Below are 21,441 nucleotides of genomic sequence, written 5' to 3'. Positions count from 1 at the left end.
TCATTTTACCCAAACACATACCTTTAAATAGTAAAACCAGAGAAACGGATCATTTTACAGTGGTTTCTTCATTTTTTCCAGAGCTGTATATGTGGCATGTTATTACACCGATGTGCATTTCTTTATGTCAGATGGCTACTACGTCTGCTATACAGATATAGACGTACAGAAGGAGGGTAATTTGTTAATGTTCGATCAGAATATTTTGTATAAAGATAATAATTATATTGTTAGATTATAGGAGTAACTGGTAGGCCTGAAACATTCTTCCTCACCTCAAGTTCAACTGTCAGAGTCAGTTGGAGCGCCGGGGCGCACTGCCTTCATATCATAGGCCTGCAGTAGCTACAGCTTAATAATAGCCACACCATACCAAACCTCCACAAACGTTTCTAAACTTTATTAGGGTAATATCAAAATTACGTCAAGCCATTGTTTGAAGGGAAAATACGAGCAGAAAAGCTGGGGGGAAAACGCACTACCCTCCCCTGTGCCCAATAAAGAAAAAACACACAACCCTCCCCAAAGCAACAAAACCTCCCTGGTCTATGTGGTTGAATCTGTGTTTGAAATTCACTGCTCGACTGAGGGACCTTAAAAATAATTGTATGTGTGGGTACAGAGATGAGGTTGACATTCAAAAATCAGTCCTTGCAAATTATTGTGACTTGTTAAGCACATTTTTACTTCTGAACTTATTTAGGCTTGCCATAACCAAGGGGTTGAATACTTATTGACTCAAGACATTCCAGCTTTTTATTTATATTCATTTGTAAACATAAGGAAAAACATAATTCCACTTTGACATTATGGGGTATTGTGTGTAGGCCATTGAAAAAAATCTACATTTTATAAATTAAATTCAGGCTGTAACGCAAGAAAATGTGGAAAAAGTTATAGAGTGTGAATACTGTATATTTTAGAGGCTATTAATACAGAACATTTGTATAAAACCTATATAAACTATTTGTAATTACATAATTATATTACACAATTTCTGATATCACATCCCTTACTTGTATTTTCCTGCATAAGTAAAAGTAGAATTATGCCTCTACTGCCATTCATTCCAATTAGACTGGTTTGGATTTCTTCCTAACCAATATGGCTTCCATTTTCACCACATTGTGGAACTTTGAGGGTTTATGACATAGCCTTTCTAGTAATTTAATAGGATCTGTATGCTCCTGGGTGGAGGAGAGGTTGGGGATTGTTGAGTTGGTAAAATTAACTCGTAGTGGACTTGTAAATTGTTTGTGTGTCCTCCGCCCAGAGGGAGAGGGCGCTCAGGATTACAAGATTAGGGACAAGAATTGTGACATGCTTTTGCTCTCCAGAGCAGGGTGCCGTTGAATAGAGTGATAACGATTTGTGACATTAGGTGTTGAGGGGGATCAGTTGAAATGGAGGATTCCCAGTGTCTGTTTGGTGAGAAGTAGATCCGGTGGAGAGCGTGGGGAAACATAGAAGACATTATCTGTCATGCTGAGTTTTGATGCAGAGTGGATACTAGATAAGGTCAAGGTAGGAAGCGTTCGTTATCCAGTGACAGCTTTTGTTCAGAAACTATTATGGCGTTTTAGGTGTCAAGTTTACAGGCATATTGCAGCAGTGTGTAGGAGGGAGACGCCTAGATGTGAGAAGTGTGCATGAGACAAAGGAATGTGTGGTATCGGTGGAGAAAGTTGTGCATGTTAGTTGTGGGGGTGATCATGGGGCTGGAGATCGGAGGTGTCCAGTGAGAGAATGGCAGATTGAGTTTGCCATGTATGTTTTGGAATTTTATTAGGATCCCCATTAGCTGTTGTGAAAGCCGAGCTACTCTTCCTGGGGCCCACACAGAACATGAAACATTACATAATACAGAACATTAATAGACAAGAACAGAACAACATACATTTAAAAAAATGGCACACAGCCTACATATCAATACATACACACAAAATATCTAAATCAAATAGGGGAGAGGCTTTGTGACGTGAGGTGTTGCTTTATCGTTTTTTGAAAGCAGGTATTTTGTTCATTTGAGCAATAGGAGATGGAAAGGAGTTCCATGTAATAATGGCTCAATATATTACTGTATGCTTTCTTGAATTTGTTCTGGAATTGGGAACTATGAAAAGACCCCCGGTGGCATGTCTGGTGGGAAAAGTGTGTGTGTGTCAGAGCTGTGCGTAAGTTGACAATGCAAACAATTTGGAATTTCCAACACAATCTTATAAAAAGAAGAAGTGATGCATTCAGTCTCTCCTTAACTCTTAGCGAAGAGAGACTGGCATGCATAGTATTTATATCAGCCCTCTGATTACAATGAAGAGCAAGATGTGCTGCTCTGTTCTGGGCTAGCTGCAGCTTAACTTTTTTAGCAGCACTTGACCACATGGCGGGATAATAATCAAGATATGACTTAACTAGAGCCTGCAGGACTTGCTTTGTGGAGTGTGGTGTCAAAAAAGCAGGACATCTCTTTATTACGGCCAGACCTCTCCCCATCTTTACAACCATTGAATCTATATGGTTTGACCATGACAGTTTACAATCTAACGTAACAAGTAATTTAGTCTCCTCAACTTGTTAATATTCAGAACCACATTCATGTAAAGCTTAAAGAGCCTACCAGATGAGCTAAATGCCTTTTATGCTCGCTTCGAGGCAAGCAACACTAAAGCATGCATGAGAGCACCAGCTGTTCTGGATGACTGTGTGATCACTCTCTCCGTAGCCGATGTGAGCAAGACCTTTAAAAAAGGTCAACATTCACAAAGCCGCGGGGCCAGATGGATTACTAGGACGTGTACTCAAAGCATCCGTGGACCAAACGGCAAGTGTCTTCACTGACATTTTCAACCTTTCCCTGACCGAGTCTGTAATACCTACATATTGCAAACGTGCCCAAGAAAGAGAAGCCAAACTGCCTAAATGATTATCGCACCATAGCACTCACGTCGGTATCCATTAAGTGTTTTGAAAGGCTGGTCATGGCTCACAACACCATCATGCCAGAAACCCGACACCCACTCCAATTCCCATACCGCCCTAACAGATCCACAGATGAGGCAATCTCAGTCGCACTCCACACTGCCCTTTCCCACCTGGACAAAAGGAACACCTACGTGAGAATGCTGTTCATTGACTACAGCTCAGAATTCAATACCATAGTACCCACAAAGCACACCACTAAGCTTAGGACCCTGGGACTAAACACCTCCCTCTGCAACTGGATCCTGGACTTCCTGACGGACCACCCCCAGGTAGTAAGGGTAGGCAACAACATCTGCCACACTGATCCTCAACACTAGGGCCCCTCAGGGGTGCGTGCTTAGTCCCCTCCTGTACTCCCTGTTCACCAACAACTGCGTGGCTAAGCACAACTCCAACACCGTCATTAAGTTTGCTGACGACACAACAGTGGTAGGCCTGATCACCGACAACGATGAGACGGCCTATAGGGAGGAGGTCAGAGAACTGGCAGTGTGGTGCCAGGACATCAACATCTCCCTCAATGTGAGTAAGACAAAGGAGCTGATCGTGGACTACAGGAACATTGACGGGGGCTGAAGTGGAGCAAGTCGAGAGTATCAAGTTCCTTGGTGTCCACATCACCAAGGGACTATTATGGCCCAAACACACCAAGACAGTTGTGAAGAGGGCACTACAACACCTTTTCCCCTCAGGAGACTGAAAAGATTTGGCATGGGTCCCCAGATCTTCAAAAAGTTCTACAGCTGCACCATCGAGAGCATCCTGACCGGTTGCATCACCGCCTGGTATGGCAACTGCTTGGCATCTAACCGTAAGGCGCAACAGAGGGTAATGTATATGGCCCAGTACATAACTGAGGCCAAGCGTTCTGAAGTCCAGGACCTATATACTAGGTGGTGTCAGAGGATGGCCCCAAGAATTGTCAAAGACTCCAGTCACCCAAGTCATAGACTGTTCTCTCTGCTACCGCACGGCAAGCGGTACCGGACCGCCAAGTCTAGGACCAAAAGGCCCCTCAACAGCTTCTACCTCCAAGCCATAACACTGCTGAACAATTAATCAAATAGCCGCCCCGACTATTTACATTGACCCCCCTTTGTTTTTACACTGCTACTACTCGCTGTTTATTATCTACAGTATGCATAGTCACTTTACAAATGACCTCAACTAACCTGTATCCCTGCACATTAACTTGGTACTGGTACCTCCTGTATATAGCCTCATTATTGTTATGTAATTTTCTTGTGTTACATTTTTATTTAAATGTTTTGTTACTTTAGTTTATTATGTAAATATTTTCTGAATTCTATTTCTTGAACTGCATTGTTGGTTAAGGGCTTGTAAGTAAGCATTTCACGGTAAGGTGTACACCTGTGGTGTTTGGCGCATGTGAGAGATAACCATTGATTTGTTTTGATAGAGAGGATCTCATGTTAAATACTGTTGATGTAATATGGCTACAGATTTATCTGCCTCACCTAAAGCCCATTCTGGTGGGAAGCTGCTATAGACCACCAACTACTAACAGTCATTATCTGAATAGCATGTGTGAAATGCTTGATAATGTGTGTGATATTAACAGAGGTATATTTTCTGGGTGATGAAAACATTTACTGGCTTTCATCTCAAGAGAAAGCGTCAAACTTTAACTAGTGCCTGCAATGTGGTTCAGGTTAATCAGTCAACCTACCACGGTAATTAAAAACAGCACAGGAATAAAATAAATCAACATGTACTGATCACATCTTTATTAATGCTGCATACATTTGCTTTAAAGCAGTATCCAAATCCATTAGATGTAGTGATCAAAATATAGTAGCCATATCTAGGAAAACCAAAGTTCCAAAGGCTGGGCCTAATATAGTGAATAACAAGTCATTCAATAAGTTCAGTAGTGATTCCAATGTTGTTGATGTAAAAAATATTTGTAGGTCTGTGGTGTGTAATGAGGAGCAACAAGACACTGCACTTGACACATTTATGAAATTGCTTATTTTTTTTGTAGAAGGGCATTTGATTTATGTATTCCGGGGTTTTTGGGCACTGTGTCATATTCATGTATTTCTATGTTTAGTTAATTGGGGTTGGGACTCTCAATTGAAGGCAGGTGTTGTCTCTTTGCCTTTGATTGAGAGTCCTATATATTAGGGTGTGTTTGGGTTTGTATTTTGTGGGAGATTGTTTCTTGTTTTGCCTGTTTCTTGTTTAGCGCGAGTAAGCCTTACAAGACTGTTTCGTTGATCGTGAGTTCGTTCTTTTGTTATTTTGGTGTTCACTTCATTATTTCAATAAACATAAAGATGAGCATCCACATTCCTGCTGCATTTTGGTCCTCCTTTCCCAACGACAACCGTGACAACGTAGGTTTGATCATAGTTCCACATCTTTTACTCAATCGTGAAACTAATGCAATATACAATAAACTTGAAATACAAAACAAGAATGTCGTGACGCAGAGCAGGCATACACTACTCACAAAATTAACAACCCACGGCATACAATTGGAAAACCCCCTACATAAATATGATCTCCAATCAGAGGCAACAAGAAGCAGCTGCCTCCAATTGGAGATCAACCCAAACAAAACCCGACATAGAAACAGAAAACCTAGAACCCAAAACCTAGAAATAACAACCCAGACTGTCAACCAAACACCCCCTGTCACACCCTGACCATCTACTATAGAAAATGACTTCTTACACTGGTCAGGACGTGACAGCCATAATGTATTATTCCAGCCAAGGCGCAATTTAAATTTAGTCCACTAGATGGCAGCAGTGCGTGTGCAAAGTTTTAGACTGATCCAATGAACCATTGCATTTCTGTTCAAAATGTTGTATCAACACTGCCCAAATGTGCCTAATTGGTTAATTAATACGTTTTCAAGTTCATAACTGTGCACTCTCCTCAAACAATAGCATGGTATTCTTTCACTGTAGTAGCTACTGTAAATTGGACAGTACAGTTAGATTAACAAGAATTTAAGCTTTCTGCCAATATCAGATATGTCCTGGGAAATGTTCTTGTTACTTATAACGTCATGCTAATCACATTAGCCTACATTAGCTAAACTGTCCAGCTGCTGACCCACCGACCCTGTAGAAGTTAATGATTTTGTTCATTGGAAAGATTAGAAAATGTATGCATGACATGCCAGCAATAAACGCTGATACTACACATCCAAGTATATCTGATCAGATTATGAAAGACAAGCATTGTAATTTTGAATTCCGTAAAGTAAGTAAGAAGTGAAAAAATTATTGTTATCTGTCAATAATGACAAGACACCAGGGTCCGGCAACTTAGATGGTAAATGGCTGAGGATAATAGTAGACGATATTGACACTCCTATTTTCCGTATCTTCAATCTAAGCCTACTAGAAAGTGTGTGAGCTCAGGCCTGGAGGGAAGCAAAAGTAATTCCGCTAACCAAGAATAGTAAAGCCCCCTTTACTGGCTCAAATAGCCAACTAATCAGCCTGTTACCAACCCTTAGTAAACTTTTTGAAAAAATTGTGTTTGACCAGATACAGTGCTATTTTACTGTAAAGAAATTGATAACATACTTTCACAACGCATATAGGGAAGGACATTCAACAAGCACAGCAATTACACAAATGACCGATGATTGGCTGAGAGAAAATGATAAAAAGATTGTGGGAGCTGTTTTGTTAGACTTCACTGCGGCTTTTGACATTATCGATCATAGTCTACTGCTGGAAAAACGTATGTGTTGTAGCTCTACACCCCCTGCTATATTATAGTAACCCTGAATTATAAACTATCATGGTCAAAACATGTTGATACAACGGTAGCTAAGATGGGGAGAAGTCTGTCCATAATAAAGCATTACTCTGCCTTAACACTGTCAACAAGGCAGGTCCTACAGGCTCTAGTTCTCTCTACCGCTGCCACCACAACGTCTATTTTCTGTGACCTTTGATCCATTTCCGCAGTACAATTGACAACCATGGCTATAAATGCTAAAAAGCCCACCTTACTGAATCACATATTCTTCCTATCACTCTCTCTTGATCTCTGCCTACTCACAGGAATACTCTCAGGATCCCTCACCCTGTACCCATCTTCCTCTATCACCCTGTATACTGCTTCGGCATACAAGACTTTCTGTATTACTCTAACCCTGGTGTGGTGCGGATGTTCTCTCAAATTTTTCTTGAACTTGATGAAAGCCAGTCCAAATTGAAATCAAACAGAAAATATACCTCTGTTGATATCACATTCATTATCAATAATTTCACACATATGATCCAGATACTGACTATTAGCACTCAGTGGTCTATAGCAGCTTCCCACCAGAATGGGCTTTAGGTAAGGCAGATGAATCTGTAGCCATATTACTTCGACAGTATTTAAAATGAGATCCTCTCTAAGCTTTACAGGAATGCGTCTCTGAATATAGACCACAACACCACCCCCACAGGCATTTCTGTATTCTGTAGATGTTATAACCATGTATTGCTACCACTGTATCAAAGATATTATCTAAGTGAGTTTCAGAAATATGAATGTCATGTTACTAGCAAGTTATTGACTTCATTAACCTTGTTTCTTAGGGCACATACGTTAATGTGGGCTATTTTTAGCACTTTTCTGGGATGCTTGATTGTTTTTACTGCTTTACTGGGAAGCGAATCAGAAATAGACATGCTCATGTTATTTATATTTGAGCTGATAGTGCAGGGTGAGTTGTACACAGTGGACTTCGAACTAGGGCACACCGCCTCAGTGCTAACAGTAGAACTCTGGTTCATAGGCATATGATTACTGCCTACAATAGCTGTAGGATCAGCAGAGGCATTCAGGGCAGTTACTGGGACATACATTAAGTTACTTACATTGTGTCTGCCAACGCCCCTGGGATAATGTACATTTGCTGCAGCATTATGACAATTCAGCAACACAATGGTAGGGATTAACTGATCTGGTCTTGGGTCATTGATAAGTAATTGTCTCAATGCAGCCTTATGTAGGGGCATAGAGCAGAGGCACTTACAGAAGTAGCACACATGGGGAACATTTTTAGTAGCCTAGTGTTTGGGAAAAATGTGGCCTTTTATAAATGCATTTCATGCAATTCAACATCCTTTTACACGACTTGAGACTTTGGCATAATCTTTTTTAATACCACACAAATAATCATAATGACAGGCTACTTTGACACTGACAAACTGAGATCAATAAAAACAGCCATGTCATGAATCCATCAATAGCCTAGGTCTATGTGTTTGGAGACATTGAGGGGCAGCGGGTAGCCTAGTGGTTGGAGCGTTGGGCCATTAACCAAAAGGTTCCTGGATCAAATCCTTGAGCTGTTAAGGTAAAAATCTGTTCTGCCCCTGAGCAAAGTGTAACCGATGTGAAATGGCTAGTTAGTTAGTGGTGGTGCGCGCTAATAGCGTTTCAATCAGTGACGTCACTCGCTCTGAGACTTGAAGTAGGGTTTCCCCTTGTGCTGCAAGGGCCGCGGCTTTTGTGGCGCGATGGGTAACAATGCTTCGGTGGGTGTCAGTTGTTGATGTGTGCAAGGGTCCCTGGTTCGAGCCCAGGTTGGGGCGAAGAGAGGGACGGAACCTACACTGTTACAAAAGCAGTTAACCCACTGTTCCCCGGGCGCCGTGGATGTCGATTATGGCAGACCCCCGCACCTCTCTGATTCAGAGGGGTTGGGTTAAATGCGGAAGACATATTTCAGTTGAATGCATTCAGTTGTACAACTGATTAGGTATCCTCCCTTTCCCATATTGTAGGCTACAATATGAGGAGGAAATTAGTCCTAAAAATTCAGTTTCAGTTTCACACTCCTTTGTGAAGGCATAGGTTGGACTCGTGCCAAAGCACTTCGTTAAGCAATATTTGGAAGTTATTCAAATATTTTGGTAGCCTACAGCAAAGCAGGAGCCATTTGCTTTCCAACCTGTGTTTTCCCGCTATTGCATTTTAAATATTGCTAAAGGCCTGTTGTCAGCATGCTGTTTGTTTACTGACAGATTTTCAGAGCGTTCCCTCCGGTAGACTGCCTGGTTATTAGGCTACATCTACATCTAGGCTATATAAAAAAAAAGATTATAGGCCTTGTCATGGTGTAGTGGGCTATTATTTATGTGTCCAGATATAAATATTTTATGACGCTTACCCAGACACACTTGTCTAAATTGATGGGTCGTGTGAAAGAAATACTATAACACCCAGCCACATCTGGTGGTGGAAGAGGTACTAAATTGTCATACTTGGGTAAATGTAAAAGATAGCTTAATAGAAAATGAGTGAAGTAAAAGTCACCCAGTAAAATATTACTTGAGTAAAAGTCAAAGTATTTGGTTTCAAAAATACTGAAGTACCAAAAGTAAATGGAATTGCTAAAATGTACTTAAGTATCAGAAGTAAAAGTATAAATAATTAAAAATTCGTTATATTAAACCACACGGACCAATCTTTGAAAAACATTTATTGACAAACGAAGCATTTGTGTTTAGTGAGTCTGCCAGATCAGATGCAGTATGGATGTTCTCTTGATAAGTGTGTGAATTGGACAATTTTCCTGTGAAAATGTAACTAGTACTTTTGGGTGTCAGGGAAAATGTATGGAGTAAAAAAAGTATATTATTTTCTTTTGGAATGTAGTGAAGTAAAAGTTGCCAAAAATGTAAATTGTAAAGTCATGTACAGATACCCCCCCAAAAATACCTAAGTAGTACTTTAAAGCATTTGAACTGAAGTACACCACTGCCCAAATGCCTTTACACCAGTACATTAGCATACTTAACATTCTGTTACACACGCACTTATCACATAGTATTCCATACATAATTTAAGGCCATGCAACCTGAGGTGATACCTTAGTGAGATGCGCATGTACAGTACATCAACAGATGCATGCACCATATATTTGTGTGTTGGACACTTGATATGGTCACATGACATTGTTGGGGTATGTTACAAAATCATGCTACAAACACACATATCAATATTCATTTTATATATCAATATTTTGCTGTCTTGCTAAGTGGATGGGTCTCTACAGACGGTGTAAATGGTACAGCCAAATGGTTACTTGCGTAGTAGCAATATCAGAAATAGATAGTGCCAATATAAATGAAATAATATACAGTATGTACACGAACAATACCAATAACGATAGTGATAGACGAGGCAGTTATATGCATACAATCAGGGGTAAAGTAGCTGAGCAGCAGGATAAAAAAAATAGTAGCAACAACGTATGGCGTGTGTTTTAGTGCTGATGATTGGTCCGTCCGAACCACGCATGAACAAGGGAATCTATATTCGGAGAACCTGTTTCTGTCCATATCCTCTTTGTCGCAAAACACCCTAATCTTCTCAAAAAGACACGTTTGTCTATCTGTGTCCAGTCCAGGTGGTAACTCGATTGAGCTTTGTAACATTTGTATTATAAGTTTTACATTGTAAAAAGTACAAATGATTTTTCATGCCATGAGAGGTATCGGATCCGGCAAAATAGGTTTCAGAACAAGACAGTCCAAAATGGATCCGGCTAAAATGAAGCACTGGTTATGGGTAAAAGTCCACAATGAAACTAACATTCAAATGTGGAGAATGATACATTTGCATCTGTTGGCCATTATTAATTAGCCTGTTTGGCCATTATTAATTAGCCTGTTATTTGCTATGCCTATGTAGGCTATTATTTAATACAATAAATGTTGAAATTATGATATCACTGGAGTCATTGCAAATCAATTTGTGCCACTTGTGTAGCCTATCTGGAGCTGGCAAACGGATTTAATAAACAGCCTATAACTTTAATTTATTGTTGTTGTAGCCTTGTGTTATTATGCAATTATTTATGGACATGTTTAGTTAATAAAATTGGAAGTTATCAATTGTGATCATAGTCACAATTCTGTCGCAATTGCTGATCAGCTGATGTTAGAATGCATTAGATTGAAGGCAACAGTCAGTCAGATTAGGCTACAGGTAAAAACACCGGCTGTTGTTGACAAGCACATGCCTATTCAGTTCATATCCATATTTTAATATTTGATTCAGTGATTGAAATTACAACCCCATCCTCAGTAGCCTATTCCAGCAGGCCGTTGGGCAACGGAAGCACTTCTTACCTCGAAATTGCCTTGCTGTTCATGTTGAATAAATTAGTCTGTCAATTTGAACTATGCAAGCTGCTAAATCGTTCATCTAACATCTTGCCTAGGCTACTGTAGGCTCTCTGAAATTAGATGTAGGCCTATCAGGGGCTGTAGGTTACCTGCATCTAGCTAACCCAACCATGACAACGTTGAATTACAAATCATAAACCCAGATGCCAATTGAAATGTCAATCTCGCAAATGGGCCACTTATAACAGTTTGTAGTCTTAACATCTGGCACATAATGTCACGTCTGCCAGAAAATAGCCTAACATACATTTTTGGAAGTTTAATAAGGGAAAATTCTATTTTCTATTGCGACAAATTCCTTTAGTCACATTAGCTTGCAATAATTATTATTTTGATGGAAAACCACATTTTGATTCGTAGGTTGTTTGAAGTTAAGTCGAGATTCCTTCTTAGTACGCTCGATAACATTATGAAAAAAGGGTTCATTAGCTAAATGTGGCAACTCCCCTCTTGCTGCAAAAAACAACATTTTGCGCTAGTTTTCAGGCCTTGTGGGCAGGTTTTGTGTTGTCATTGGGCTATACATTTTAGCTTGACCTGGTAACTGTGGCTGTCAGAGTGTTTAGTTCCTTACCAAGTACTGCTGTGAACACAAATCTCTGTTTTGGACATTATTTCCTTTCTGACCAATTTATTCATCACTGTGCGTGAATACCAGAACTGTAAGTAAGGTATATGTTTTTCCCCTGTTTAACAGACGAAGTTGTCAATAGTTTAAGAATATTTTGGTAATTATTACAGAATTAAGTATTTTGTTTAAATGCTAGCTATCTAACATTGTTAGCTACATTTTCAACATCTTACATGGATAACAGTTAATTGGATAATCAGAGCTGAGTGACATGGCACAGAATTGCAAACCTTGTTAATCTCCAATCAACATTAAAGAACCGTCTCTCTCACGTCGCTCTAAAAGGAGTACAATTGCCATAATTTCACCTACTCAGTGTACAAATTCCAGAGGTATCACCCTCTAATTCAGTATTGATTGATGTAATTATTTAATTATGTTGCTATATGTTTAAATTCACTTTTCCTATCTTGATTTTGTCGGTTGTGACCTTTCATATACAGGTAACTGCCAAAATAAAGGAAACACTGGCATAAAGCATCTTAATAGAGCATTGGGCCACCACGAGCCAGAACAGCTTCCATGAACCTTGGCATATGTGATTGACATACTGTATATTATTTTCACAATCAATTAAATACATTAATTTCAGTATTTTTGTCTTTGACCGCCATCTTGCCCTTGTATACATCCTCTCCTTCCCAGATAAATATTTTAAATGTACATTTCCTTCTTCCTTTGTTTTAGCATTTTTTCCCCTTTCTTTTTTCAAATATTCTTGATATTTCACAGGGGCAGTTTTTATCCTCTCTGTCTTTCTGCTGTACTTTTCAGCATGTTGGCACCTAATGGATGTCCCTGTCCTTCAATAACTACAAATAATCCAAAATAGAAATTATTAAATCAAATCAAATTTTATTGGTCACATACACGTGACCAGCAGATGTTATTGCGGGTGTAGCGGAATGCTTGAGCTTCTAGCTCCAACAGTGCAGTAAAATGTAACAATTAATATCTAACAAATTACACAACATATACCCAATACACACAAATCTAAGTAGGAATTAATTATGACTATATACATATGGACGAGCGGTGTCAGAGTGGAACGGACTAAGATACAGTGGAATAGTATAGAATACAGTATATACATATGATGAGTAATGCCAGATATGTACATTATTAAAGTGACTAGTGTTACATTTATTAAAGTGGCCAGTGATTTCTAGTCTATGCTTATAGGCAGCAGCCTCTAATGTGCTCATGATGGCTGTTTAACAGTCTGATGGCTTTGAGATAGGTGCTGTTTTTCCGTCCCTCGGTCCCAGCTTTGATGCACCTGTACTGACCTCGCCTTCTGGATGACAGTGGGGTGAACAGGCAGTGGCTCAGGTGGTTGATCTTTTTGGCCTTCCTGTGACGTCAGGTGCTGTAGGTGTCCTGGAGGGCAGGTAGTTTGCCCCCGGTAATGGGTTGGGCAGACCGCGCCACCCTCTGGAGAGCCTTGCGGTTGCAGGCGGTGCATTTGCCATACCAGGCGGTGATAGAGCCCGACAGGATGCTCTCTATTGTGCATCTGTAGAAGCTTGTGAGGGTTTTAGGTGACAAGCCACAATTCTTCAGCCTCCTGAGGTTGAAGCGGCTCTGTTGCGCCTTCACCACACTGTCTGTGTGGGTGGTCCATTTCAGTTCAGTTTGTCAGTGATGTGTATGCCAAGGAACTGAAGCTTTCCACCTTCTCCACTGCGGTCTGGTCGATGTAGATAGGGTGGTGCACCCTCTGCTGTTTTCTGAAGTCCACAATCCTCTCCTTTGTTTTGTTGATATTAAGTGAGAAGTTGTTTTCAAGGCACCACACTCCCAGAGCCCTCACCTCCTATCATCGTTGGTAATCAAGCCTACTACTGTTATGTCATCTGCAAACTTGATGATTGAGTTGGAGGCGCGCTTGGCCATGCGGTCATGGGGGAACAAGGAGTACAGGAGGGGGCTGAGCACGCACCCTTGTGGGGCCCCAGTGTTGACGATCAGAGGAGCGGAGGTGATGTGTCCTACCTTCACCACCTGGGTGCGGCCCGTCAGGAAGTCCATGACCCAGTTGCACAGGGCGGGGTTCAGACCCAGGTCCTCAAGCTTAATGATGACCTTGGAGGGTACTATGGTGTTGATGCTGAGCTGTAGTCAATGAACAGCATTCCTACATAGGTATTTCTCTTGTCCAGATGGGATAGAGCAGCGTGCAGGGTGATGGCGATTGTATCATCTGTGGATCTATTGGGGCAGTAAGCAAATTGAAGTGGGTCTAGGGTGGCAGGTAAGGTAGAGGTGATATGATCCTTGAATAGTCTCTCAAAGAATATTCAATAGTCTCTCAAAGACTCTCAATAGTCTCTCAAATGCTACCATCTATCCACGGTTTCTGGTTAGTGTAGGTTTTAATAGCCACAGTAGTTACTACGTCTCCTATACACTTCCTTATAAACTCAGTCACCATATCCGTGTATGCGTGTAGATTTTCGCAAGCTACCCAGAACATATCCCAGTCCACGTGATCAAAATAATCCTGAAACGTGGATTCCGATTGGTCAGACCAGCATTGAATAGTTCGAAGCATGGGAACTTCCTGTTTGAGTTTCTGCCTATAGAACAGGAGGAGCAAGATGGAGTCGTGGTCAGATTTGCCAAAAGGAGGGCGGGGGAGGGCCTTGTAAGCATTCCCAGAAGTTTGAATAGCAATGGTCGAGAGTCTTAGCAGCGCGAGTAGTACAGTCGATATGTTGATATCTATGTTTTTAATGTAGATCATCACATCAGATGTTTTTTTCAATCAATGTAAAGAAAAACAGTGTCAATAGACTTACTTTGGACTTTAATGAATCCCCATGGCTGGAATATCCTTTGGACAGATGTACATCCCCAAAAACATATGAGTCTCAAAACCAAACTTTATATATTTAAAATATTATATGTTCTGTATTGGCACTTCTTAGAAATACATGAAGATTTACTAACTTGTTCACACATTTTCTTAAAATGTTGGCAGACTACTCACTATGTGGTCATGGAGAGGGTTGCAATCCCATTTCCTGATTTTAATTGTAGGGGTGTGTCTTAAGGCACATTCATTCTACAGTCTTTTAATGTGTGTGTTTTGGTAGTGACATCAAAAGTGGGGACTGCATTTTTCAGAGGAAGATAAATAAATACTAAATAGATCAGTATCTTTTAAAATAATATAAGAACAACTAGGATGGAGACCTGCATAGACACAGGTGCAAATACACCCAATAACAGACAATGCCATGCAAAGCAGACTCACTCTTTGTCCAGTAGCTGCTTCACAGTGAGGTAGGCCCACAGCCTCTGGATGTGGCTATCAGGCCTGGCTTCAATGGGCTTGTCCATTGGTATTGTCTCAGAGTACATCACCCTATTGCTTCTCTGAAATAATCAAGGCATCCTCACATTACAATACTAAACATTGACTTTATTGTATATTTTGACATTTGGCTGAACCCTCTCCAAAGTACTCATATGGAGCGGTAATTTTATAATTTTTTTTATTGCTTTCAAAATCAAAAGAACATACAAAACAAGGGACAGAACAGTATGGAGTGATTTGACCTATGTACAAGTGAAGGTAGCAGAGTAGAGGTGACCTCACCGATATGGCTATGACCTCTGCAGTGAATGTCTCTATGTTGTTGTCGGTGATCTGGCCAGACACCACGATCTCAGAGCCGTTGTAGTACTGGCTGAAGTTGGTCTGGGTCAGGTTAGCCCCACCCACATACACCATCTGCACATCCGTCAATAGGGGTGTGGCCACCTCTTCATAAAAGCCCTGTTAATCATACATTACAGGTAACCTAGAGGTTAAGAGTGTTGGGCCAGTAACCGAAAAGTTGCTGGTTCAAATCCCAGAGCCGACTATATGAAAAATGTGTCGATGTGCCCTTGAGCAAGGCACTTAACCCTAATTGCTCCTGTAAGTCACTCTGGATAAGAGTGTCTGCTAAATGACTAAAATGTACAGAGGCCATTAGTCACGCCCCTTGCTCCTCCTGGTTTCCTCTCGCATAATCTACATTTAGGAAATCAGGACACAACAGTAAAGCCTCCTTAGATGAGATATGATCTTATTGCGCTTTAAAGGTTGGTTTAGCCCTTTTATATTCCAGCTAATTAAGCTTATTTGGGACGATTTTTGATCATTGGTGTTTTATGATTTATGTTGATACAGTATGTAAGAAATCATTCAAATCCATAGTAGTGCAGAGACTGTAGTGTGAATACAATGCCTCACAGTGTGCATTCACTTACCTGCAACTGCAGAGCAGCATCAGAGTCCTCATATATTCTGCGTCCCACACCACTGTTCTCCAGTGCCATCTTCTCCAGGAAATCAAAGTTGACATCCATTCCAAAACCGAGACAGTAGAGCGGGAATTTCTTACCAATGGCTTCCTTTACATTCTTGTGGATCTTTTCCAGGTTGGTCTCACCTGGGGATAGTGAGATTGCCTTTCATTGTGTGTGTGTGCCTGTGCGTGTGTGTGTGCATGTGTGTGCAGTACCTGTGGTTGGGTCTCCATCAGTGAGTAGTATAAGGAGGGAGGCTGAGCCCTCTCGTGGGTTTCGGTTTAGCATGGCTATGCCCTCCAATACAGCAGCATTGATGTCGGTGGCTAAGAAGAGAAGAGAGAGGACCACACATCTATGTATTAGCTCCTATTGTCACTAACTAGGCTATTGTTCATAGCTCCCATTATTTTACCCTTTTGTGCACTTTTGATTTGTTTACACAGCCACCCCAAGAACCCAAATTTGATTTTCTTTCTATATCCAATGTTTTTTTTCTGACTGTCCATTTCTTGTCACTCTTCCTTTAAAAATGTTGGGGTGGTTGTCATGGTAACAGCAGGTAATGTGCAAAAAAAACAATCACTTCAGTTAACCCAAATCTGATCTAAACCAAAATCTGATCTAAACCAAATCTACATATGGAGATGGTATAAATCAGAAGTTAAATGATGGGATACCATGTGGTTATCGTTGTTTACATGTTAGGAAATATGAATTGGGCTGCCTGTGTAAACACTGACTAAGTTTTACAAAATTATGATACACTGTAATTGTATTGTTGGCTTTGGAAACCTTTGAAAATAGGGAAGAGGATTAAGTAAGTAAATAATAAATTGTACCTCCTCCGTCGCGAATGTGTCGAGCAAAGCGCTTGGCAGCCTCCAGGTTTTCCTGGTTGGCCGGCAGCAGCTCCTTCTTCCAGGTAGACACAGTGTTGTCGAAGGTGATCAGGCCAAAGTGGTCATCCTCCACCAGGTCTCCCAGGATCTTCAACAAGGCCTCACGAGTCTGACAGTGCATCAAAATGCAATCAACCAATCAAAATTAATTGTTACATGCATTGAATAGAAATATATGTACAATGCTCAGTCGTTAAGCCTTTAGCGTCATTACAGCAGGCAACACATTCAAAACACAAACAAACCTGCTCCATTTTCCTGCCGTGCATGGAGCCACTCCGATCGATGATGAACACTACATTCTTTGGTATGCGTGGTAGATCACTGGGAGCAAAGTGATGGACAAAATATCCTTTTGACTCCTGAATAAAGAATCAGATGGTGATTAAATGACAGGGTAGAAATAAAGAAATGAATGACACGATTAGAGTGGGATAAGTGTACCTTGAGCTCTCCCATGGATGTGTTCCTGTGGACGTCATAGACAATGACCAGGTCTCCGTTCAGGCCCTGTTCTCCACAGCTGTCACACTGACTCTGCAGCTCCTTGCTTGGGTAGAAATGTACCCAGGCCTGCGGAGATGGTGGTAGTTTAGGCTTCTGCTTTTAAAAACACAGCCTGCTTTAGCTTGCCTCAGCATGAGATCATTCATTTAGAATTAACATGCACAGATACGTGACAATGACATGGGTGCGAAGAATAGGGTTTGAAATTATGCCACAATATTTTACAATGTTTTGAATTGAATACATTTGAAGGTGTCAATCCCCTTAGCTCATCTTCATGTAATATATGTTATGTATTGACTGGACATGCGCAGACCAGAGCATGCGCAGACCAGCTGGCTGGTGTGTTTACAGACATACTGTATTCAATCTCTCCATGTCCCAGTCTGATGTCGCCACATGCTTCAAGATGGCCACCATTGTTCCTTTACTCAAGAATGCAAAGGTAACTGAACTTAATGACTATTGCCCCGTAGCACTCACTTCTGTCATCATGAAGTGCTTTGAGAGACTATTCAAGGATCATATCACCTCTACCTTACCTGCCACCCTAGACCCACTTCAATTTGCTTTCCGCCGCAATAGATCCACAGACGATACAATCGGCAACACACTGCACACTGCCCTGTCCCATCTAGATAAGAGTACCTATACCTATGTAAGAATGCTTTTCATTGACTATAGCTCAGCATTCAACACCATAGTATCCTCCAAGCGCATCATTAAGCTTGAGGCCCTGGGTCTGCATCCCGCCCTATGCAATTGGGTCCTAGACTTCCTGACGTGTAGGAAACAACACCTCCACTTCGCTGATCCTCAACACTGGGGCCCCACAAGGGTGTGTGCTCAGCCCCCTCCTGTACTACCTGTTCACCCATGACTGCGTGGCCAAGCATGCCTCCAACTCAATCATCAAGTTTGCAGACGACACAACAGTAGTGGGCTTGATTACCAACAACGATGAGACAGCCTACAGGGAGGAGGTGAGGGCTCTGGGAGTGTGGTGCCAGGAAAATAACCTCTCACTCAACATCAACAAAACAAAGGAGATAATGGTGGACTTCAGGAAACAGCAGAGGTAGCACCCCCCTATCCATATTGACAGGACCGCAGTGGAGAAGGTAGAAAGTTTCAAGATCCTCGGCATACACATCACTGACAAACTGAAATGGTCCACCCACACAGACAGTGTGGTGAAGAAGGCGCAATAGCGCCTCTTCAACCTCAGGAGGATGAAGAAATGTGGCTTGCCACTTAAACCCTCACAAACTTCTACAGATGCACAATTGAGAGCATCCTGTCGGGCTGTATCACCGCCTGGTACGGCAACTGCACCGCCTGCAACCGCAAGGCTCTCCAGAGGGTGGTGTGGTCTGCACAACGCATCACCGGGGGCAAACTACCTGCCCTCCAGGACACCTACAGCACCCGATGTCACAGGAAGGTCAAAAAGATCATCAAGGACATCGACCACCCGAGCCACTGCCTGTTCACACCGCTACCATCCAGAAAGCAAGGTCAGTACAGGTGCATCAAAGCTGGGACCAAGGGATGGAAAAACAACTTCTCTCTCAAAGCCAACAGACTGTTAAATTTCCATCACTAGCACAGAGAGGCTGCTGCCTATATACACAGACTTGAAATCACTGGCCATTTAAAAAAATGTAAAACTAGTTTCTTTAATAATGCACTATATTAATGTTTGTATATCTTGTATTACTCATCTCATATGTACTGTATTCTATGCTATTTTACTGTTTCTAAGTCTATACCGCTCTGACATTGCTCATCCATATATTTATATATTCTTAATTCCATTCCTTTACTTAGATTTGTGTGTATATGTTGTAAAATTGTTAGATTTTACTTGTTAGATATTACTGCACTGTCGGAGCGAGAAACACAAGCATTTCGCTACACCCACAATAACATCTGCTAAACACCTGTATGTGACCAATAAAACTTGATTTGATTTTACATGTTCTTTTGGTTAGCTCTACATTACTCTGTTGTGGACACTACCTCACTAGAAGCGTGTGTTTTGGTGATGGCATTAGCCAGCTCTTTGGTGCTCAGCCCTCCTTTTATCTCCAGGAAGTTAATGCCTGGTCGTTCATTGATGTACACGTCAATCTGGCCATAAGGAAGAGAAGGAAAACATCACATCAACCCTTATGAGCACTATCCACCTGATTTCACTAGGACGAGTATTACTGTACGGTGCATTCGGAAAGTATTCAGACACCTTGACTTTTTCCACATTTTGTTACATTACAGCCTTATTTTAAAATTGATGATATATACATAAATTTATTTTATCCATCGACACACAATACCTCCCTGACCAAGGCCGTTCTTCCCCATTGCTCAGTTTGGTGGGGCGGCCAGCTCTAGGAAGAGTCTTAATGGTTCCAAACTTCTTCCATTTAAGAATGATTGAGGCCACTGTGTTCTTGGGGACCTTCAATGCTGCAGACATTTTTTGGTACCCTTCCCCAGATCTGTGCCTCGACCACAATCCTGTCTCGGAGCTCTACGGACAATTCCTTCGACCTCATGGCTTGGTTTTGCTCTGACTTGTACTGTCAACTGTGGGACCTTATATAGACAGGTGTGTGCCTTTCCAAATCATGTCCAATCACTTGAATTTACCACAGGTGGACTCCAATTAAGTATTAGAAACACCTCAAGAGTGATCAATGTAAACAGAATGCACCTGAGCTCAATTTTGAGTCTCATAGCAAAGGGTTTTCACTTTGTCATTATGGGGTATTGTGTGTAGATTGATGAGTGAAAAAATGATTTAATACATTTTTGAATATGGCCGTAATGTATCAAAATGTGGAATAAGGGAAATGGTCTGAATACTTCCCGAATGCACTGTGCATGAGTACATGTCTTGATAATGCTAATGACTCATCAATCAATGTTCTGTCTCTCTCTCAATTTCTCTCTCACCTTGAAGTCAGCGACAGGCTGCATGGGCCGAGCGTGGATCAGCAGTTCGTACTTGCCCAGTCGGCGTTTCAGCAGCTCCTCATAGGTCAGTTCAAAGGTCACCTTACTGAGCGCGGCCACAGTCACAGACGTCTTAAACTCCTCAAGAGTCCTCCCCACAGAACTGAGGAGACATATAGAGACAGTCTAGCACACACCAACACGCACATGCTGTAGACACTAGACAGAGACGCACAGAGGGGTCCCCCTCGGTAGCAGAGAGAAAAATCTGTAGTTTTAAAGTTCATTTAGTTAAATTCTACGCATTTTTGCCATTGATCTTAGAGAAAATTTAGCAGTTTTAAACCAAATTGTCTGCAAACATTTTGTCGTGTGGCTAGGAGAAAATGTTGCTGTTTTAAAATTACTTTCCTGCAATTCTACACATTTTTACGATGGGGGAGAGAATATTTCATTATATTTAGGCAAATTAGCTGGCTAATGCAATGATCCTGCTTTGTAGTATACCGAGATATAGTGGTAAAAAGATAGATGGGAAAACTCTGATTGCCAGTCATAGCGAAAAAGTAGCACTCCCTATACATGCAATGCATTTTTTCTTAAAAGTTGGGTAAACTGCGTTTACTTGCATTTACCCTCCACTATACCACTGACCCCTATTGGTAATTGAGTGACTGTCAGTGACTTACATAATAGGAAAACTGTTGATGCACTACCAAATTTTGAAATTGAACCTTGTGTCGTCTATTACTCTAACGCTCAACAGTAGGTTGAGACCATGACTGAGTTACACAAACAAGTGGCCACTTATGTCCTTTATTGGCTAGGGCCGGCCCTGCAGACACCCACACACACACCTGACTATGCCAGCGCTTTGGCCACGAGACACTGCCTGAGTGTACTGCTGCTGAGCCTCCTCCTTCTGTTTCACAACCCCATCATACATCTGCCCCTCAATGGTCCTGAGGAAGAGAGAGTT

General features: G+C 41.4%; 1 protein-coding gene across 2 annotated transcripts in view; it reads right to left on the bottom strand.

Annotated features, from left to right (window-relative positions):
- LOC106583443 (inter-alpha-trypsin inhibitor heavy chain H3) overlaps positions 1–21,441 on the bottom strand; it is a 40,714-nt gene that overhangs the window by 17,987 nt on the left and 1,286 nt on the right. For both annotated transcript variants that reach the window (XM_014167610.3, XM_014167611.3), the window contains exons 3-12: positions 21,320–21,424; positions 20,463–20,625; positions 19,527–19,637; positions 17,442–17,570; positions 17,243–17,359; positions 16,938–17,106; positions 16,311–16,421; positions 16,057–16,238; positions 15,398–15,577; positions 15,053–15,174 (exon numbers count right to left, since the gene is read on the bottom strand). In XM_014167610.3, coding sequence (XP_014023085.1) covers positions 15,053–15,174; positions 15,398–15,577; positions 16,057–16,238; positions 16,311–16,421; positions 16,938–17,106; positions 17,243–17,359; positions 17,442–17,570; positions 19,527–19,637; positions 20,463–20,625; positions 21,320–21,424 — 1,389 coding nt within the window. The remainder of the gene's footprint in view (positions 1–15,052; positions 15,175–15,397; positions 15,578–16,056; positions 16,239–16,310; positions 16,422–16,937; positions 17,107–17,242; positions 17,360–17,441; positions 17,571–19,526; positions 19,638–20,462; positions 20,626–21,319; positions 21,425–21,441) is intronic.

The sequence above is a fragment of the Salmo salar genome, chromosome 22 (assembly GCF_965601325.2).
Source record: "Salmo salar chromosome 22, fSalSal1, whole genome shotgun sequence".
NCBI lineage: Eukaryota > Metazoa > Chordata > Actinopteri > Salmoniformes > Salmonidae > Salmo > Salmo salar.
The sequence above is the reverse complement of the archived record's forward strand: the minus strand, read 5'-3'. Positions and strand labels throughout refer to the sequence as shown.